Genomic DNA, 5969 nt, shown 5'->3' on the forward strand with positions numbered 1-5969 from the left:
TGAAGTTATCCACGTCGACTTAAAAAAATGGGGAGCGTGGTCGGCGTCAGCAATTACGAAACCGCCGGCTGGAGCTACTGCAAGATTTCAAGGGATTTGTTATTATTTAATAGCCCAATAGCTCCACACGACCCCCACACTCTCTCAGAGCACAAAACATACCGAGACTTTTCTGGCCTTCGCTTTTCGACATCGGTCCGGGCAGCCAAAAGCCTCGGAGCACTTTATGCTAAGTTAATTTACCCAAATATATCCACGGCGTGGCCCACTATTCGACATCAACAACTTTCTTAATGGAAACTTGCTGATCCATAAACGCTGGCGCTGCTGCAGACGTTTGCTGGGGGGCACTTCACGCAAAAAAATAAATAAATTGCGCGGATCGATGAGGGGCATTTGCAAAGGAGGCATAAAGTGTTTAATTAGAATCGCATTGGGGGTTTGTAGGTGTGTGTATAAAGGAAGTCGGGGGGGGGGGGCGACGTTGTTCAAGCTCAGCCGCTACCCAGACCCCCTCTCACTATTTAAATAGGGTCACATCTGGGCCTCACCTTGCAAGTGTTATGCTATATTAAATGCCACTCATGTTAAGTGTGTTCCCCGATGTAGTCAACACATTATATAAAGGTTAAATTGAAAAATGTCCCTTCAGCGCCGCACAAGTATGATTGATCTCCCTCACACAGGAAATATGTGTTTGCCAGACCTGTTTTGTTTTTTTGTTTTTTCATTAGCAAGAAGGTGCATATAATGTGTTATAATAAGGAGCAAGTGGATTAGAATTTAAGTGTCAGTCAATCAGGATTTCCAAAGGTCAGCGACAAAGAAAGAATTTAGGCAGTGGGCTGGGGCGCGTCGCCGGTGTGGGCGTAACAGGCCGCCTACATGCTAATCCTGAGCTTTGGTTCAATGAAATGTTTCCGATTTTAACATCGTCCAACCAACAAAAAAATTCTGTATTTTAGCTCGTGTATATGTATACGGGACACTATTGTCTATCCTATCTGTGCATGCCGTATATTTAAATCCGATATTGTTCTTTTTTTTTTTTTCTCTCTCTGCGTTAGAAGCCATAACGTTGTACTGTACCTTTCTACTTTGTTTCTCATTTAATTAGAGTTTAAAGTCAATACAATGACTATCGTCTTTGGAAGAAAAAAATAATCCTCACAGTTTGATCCAGAATCCCCCCCCCCCCACACACACACACACACACCCTCACAGGGCCCAGAATTGCAGGTTCAGGTGTTGAGGCTCCAGAACGTGTACGGGTGGTCCTGCTGGGCCAACATGCGAGGGTCTGACCCCAGGTGCGGGCGGGTCCGGGGTCGACAGGATGTAGTCAATGCTGAACTTGATCTCCGACTCCGGTTTCGGGGCGAGGGGGTTTGGCACGGGGCGTGGCCGAGGCCTGCCGGGGTTCAAAGGGCAAAGGTCAGGGTCCGCCTCGGGAGGGCGGACCGCAGCCGCGCGCTGTTTGCCGGGGCTCTCGGCAGGCCGGGGCGGAGCCTCTCCCGTGTCGCGGAGGCCGATTTTCATGTTGCGTCTGCGCCTGCGCCGTCGGAAGTTTCCGTTTTCAAAGAGGTCAAGCATGGATTCGCATCCTGTGGCAAAAGTCCAAAAGTTTCCTTTTCCCTTCTCGTTTCCCTCCGTCCTGGGAACCTGCGACGTGACAGTGAGATCCTTTAAATCTCCCAAAATGTTTCGTCATGAATGAAATCTTACTTGCGTGGCCACCTTGATGAAGCAGCTGTTGAGCGACAGGTTATGCCTGATGGAGTTCTGCCAGGCCCGCTGGTTGGAGCGGTAGTAAGGGAACCTTCTCATGATGAACTCATAAATGCCCGACAGCGTCACCCTCTGCTCGGGGCTCTGCTGGATCGCCATGGCGATCAGGGCGATGTAGCTGACGTGAACACGCGGGCGCATACACGCGTGTCAATTAGGCAAGTGGATCAAGATTTCAACTGTGTGTGTGTGTGTGTGTGTGTATGTATATATATATATATATATATATATATATATATATATATATTTACAGTATATTCATAATTAAATTGAAATGACCCTAAAATATACTGAATTCATTTCGGGTGTGATAAATACGAAATACTAATATATATATATATATATATATATATATACATATGTGTCATCTGAACGAGTGAAATACGTAGAAGTACAAAGTTAAAAGGAAAAAAAACTAATTCAGAATCCCTATTAAAAAGTTACCGTAATGCAAAATGTATTTCAATGATGCTATTTTCAGATGTGTTTATAAAATCATTGAAACGAAACTGAAGTTTTCAAATGTGCTTACCTCGAGAAAATAACTCGTTAGTTTAAATCTTATTTACTCACAATTATAACAAAGCTGTCAATTCATTTCTGGTATACTTAATACATATTTTTAACAATGCACATTCATGTGACTCATGAATATTGAGTGTTATGTATTTTTCGGAATAATTGGAATTTTGTAATAATGGCTGCTTGCTTGATAAACAACCGAAAGCCTGTTTTGTCACAAAGTTGAACACTAAGACTGGCCATTAGTACGCTGCCATCAAAACGCCTCAAGATATTTTTTTGCCTCAAAATGGAATTTTAAAAAAATGGAAAAGAAACAGCAAAGTTTGGCTCTTTCCTACCTGTAGGCGGGCCGACACATTTTCTTCTCCTGGTCCGTGCTACAAGATGCGTACGCGTCTCCATCATAGTTGAAACAGTTGAAGGGATAGTGAGAAGTGTCAAACATGTCTGCACTTATGTGATATTTTTTTCCCCCCCTCCCCAAAAAAATGTGTGTGTGTCTCCCGCAGCAACACCTTGCCGTCGTTCTCCTGCTGCTCTGCTCAGCCAGCCGACGTCCACTGGGAGCTCTCCTGGTGGCGGCCTCCTCTTCCTCCAGAGCCCCCCACCCCACCCTCCCTCCAACATCCTCAACATCCCCCCTCCTCCCCTCCGTCTTGCCCCAGACGGCGTCCGCTCTTTTTAAGTTTCCATGATTGTCAATTGGATTTGGTGCAAGAGGAGAATGTGGATTCTTTGGGTGTCCGTTACCTCCCCCATGGACGTCGGTGATCTAACAATGCATTATTATATTTCATATTACTATTTGAAATGAAGTACTTCGGAGGTTTGATAGGTTTGGTTTGGAAGAACTTGACCGAGCCCTGACCTCAACCTCTTAAAGCAGATTTTAGATGGAAAAACTCCCCAACGCTTTGCATCGTCCATCATCATTTCTTAATTTTTCTCCCGGAGTACATTGATGGTGGTACTATGCAGTTAATCAGCCCAGACTGTCTCACAGTAGCAACCAGCTTATCTGAGGGGGAAGAAAAACACTCCCGTGAGTCACATCCAAGAAGGTTCTGGGTGGTCCGTCGCTCTTGCATGCTGCTTTTATGTTTTATTTTGCTTCTCTTTATAGTCTAATCTCTGCTGCTGTAGTTCAAACTGCTAAGACCAAACCAACAAACAAACCCTTCTGCGTCATTGTTTTCGTTTTCTTCCTCTTTAACTCCTTTGACTGTCCAGCGCGCTCGTTTGTGTGTGTCTGCGCGCGCGCACGTGCGTCCACTTTGGCAGACATTTAGTCAACAACGGGAAGTTTTGGAGATGCTATCTGTAATGATCTGTAATGACCATAAATTGTTTCCGTGTCTATGAAATAGGGGGGCGGGGGGGGGGTATTTTTAAGGGACTCTTGGACGGGGCAATTGGAAGGGTCCCGAGAGGTGGCCGAGGCGGGGAAAACACCCCGAGGTCTGCGAGGGCCCTCTGTGTGTGGGCCCGTTGGCACAGGAGAGAACTTCATGCTCTCTGGCCAAAACATTAGGTACACCATCAAAATGTAACAACGTCCCTTGCATTGTTTACCTCTAATTCATAACAGGGGGAAGAAAAAAAATTGGGGGGGGGGGATCTGAAAAATTGGGCGAAAAAAAAGTAGAATTTTTTTTTCTGCAGTACTTTAGATTTTTGTGATGAGTAATACGTGAGAATGTTGTGAATGAAGTTGAGAGTAAAAGTGTTCTTTGTAATCAAGCTTTATTTCTTATGCAGAGCAGACAATCGCAAAGCAAAGAAAAAAGTGACAAGCCGGATGACAGTCTGCTTGTTGCTGGGCGGCGAAGTGGTCAGCTTGTGAGAAGAACGTGGGACAAGAAGGCCGAGACCTAGATTCGAACACTGCATCTCTTGCTGTTAAGCTGATGACCGAACCAATGGACCACGGTGACGTTGCTATGCCAAGATCACAAAAAACAACCCAAAAAGGCTTTTGCAAAATACCTGGTCCAAAAAAGCTTAACATGCACACTCCGCAGACGATGGCCGAGACCTGGAGTTGAACCCTGCACCTCTGCGCTGGTTGGCCGACACACTAACCAGTCAACCACGGTACTGCTGCTCTGTTGTGGTTGTAAGTAACAAATCAAAAAAGTCTTCACACACATAGTCAAAAAGTGTTACATGCAAACTTGACAGCAAACTCTCAAGTAACAACCCAAAAAGGCATTTACATAACTGGTCAGAAAAGCTTGACATGCAAACAAAGGCCAATACCTGGATTCGAACCCTGCATCTTCCACTGTTAAGCAGATGCCCCTAACCAGTGGACCATAATGGCATTGCTGTCCCAATCTCACAAGTAACAACCCAAAAAGACCTTTACATAACTGGTCATTAAAATCCTTAACATGAACACTCTGCAAACGATGGCCGAGACCTGGATTTGAACCCTGCACCTCTGCGCTGGTAAAGCAGCGCTCTAACCAGGTGGTGACTTCGTTTACGATTGAAGACGAGTAGCACAAATGGAGCGTGTCGTTTTGGTCATTTTGCTTTAATGGCGATCGTGAATAAAGTGCAAATTCACATCCATACGCACACTTCGAAACATGCAAGCCAACTTTACTCATTGTTTCAGCGCTTTATGACAGCTATTGTGTAAGTGCTGGAGAAATCAAGATGTATAAAATGACCGCATGCTATTTCTTTCTGAATATCCTCAAAATTTCTTTGTGCTGTTGAGCTGCGCGGGGGGGCTGGTTGTTCGTGGGTGGGTGCCTGAAGTCGAAGAACCAGGCCACCTTGTTCCGAGTCCACCCGCATGAACTCCAGCAGAATGCGGTCTCTTCCCAGCCCCTCCGCCACCACGAGCAGCCCGTCACAGTTGGACGGGGTCAGAAACATTTCGGTCTCAAACTCCAGCAGAGGACCCGCCATTGGCAAGGGGAAACAACAAACCCGATTTCGCTTTCCAATGTCAGCTAACAGCAGTAAGAATCATTGTATTATTCGACCGCGAACTCGCGGGAGGCTCGCGCCAGTCGTGAACGGTGTTGACGCTTAAAAACAAATAAAACAACAACACGACAAAAGGTCTGAACGAAACGTAAGGCAACGTCTCCTGGAGCCCAATAGGAATGACAAACCTTCGACTGAAGTGGCTCTCAATTTGACAAGGAAGGTCCCACCGAAAAGTACAACTCTCTGGAAAACTTTATCAGGTGCTGTCACACCATGTTGGTCTTTGATGTAGTGTTTATGATCCTCTGGACGAGTTGGAACTGGGAAAGTCAATTCCCTTTATGTTTTTGCATGCTTGACTAATAATGTAAATTAGATTCAGATTGCTTGCCAAAGCCAAACGCCTTTGTGGTTTCCTGGACAGTAGGGGGCGATATGGACCAAGGAGATCCAATCCACCGAGAAGAAGAATAACAATAAACCCAAGAACGGTACCACATCCGGTTCAATGAGCAAGTATTTCCGCTGTCCACAAGCCCTGTTCTCGGTGAGTAATTTTAACATTTTAAACTGACTTCGCCGTTTATCTGTGAGTGTTTTGATGTCGACAATTGGGGAGCATAATTGCGACACGTTGCTCCTCGAATTTTTTTGTTGTTACTCACTATGTCACGGGTCGTTATCGTAAAAAACAACGTCAGCAAAGGGGG

General features: G+C 45.4%; 1 protein-coding gene across 1 annotated transcript; it reads right to left on the reverse strand.

Moving 5' to 3' along the window:
* Positions 1-358: 358 nt before the first annotated feature.
* On the reverse strand, positions 359-3136 carry foxl3 (forkhead box L3). Its single transcript, XM_019856375.1, has 3 exons — positions 2652-3136; positions 1738-1906; positions 359-1662 (listed from the first exon to the last, which is right to left on the reverse strand). Exons 1-3 carry the CDS (start codon positions 2756-2758, stop codon positions 1219-1221), a joined length of 720 nt encoding a protein of 239 aa, XP_019711934.1. The 5' UTR covers positions 2759-3136; the 3' UTR covers positions 359-1218.
* Positions 3137-5969: the final 2833 nt, after the last annotated feature.

Source organism: Hippocampus comes, unplaced genomic scaffold (genome assembly GCF_001891065.2).
Source record: "Hippocampus comes isolate QL1 unplaced genomic scaffold, H_comes_QL1_v1.1 scaffold17, whole genome shotgun sequence".
In the NCBI taxonomy this organism is placed as follows: domain Eukaryota; kingdom Metazoa; phylum Chordata; class Actinopteri; order Syngnathiformes; family Syngnathidae; genus Hippocampus; species Hippocampus comes.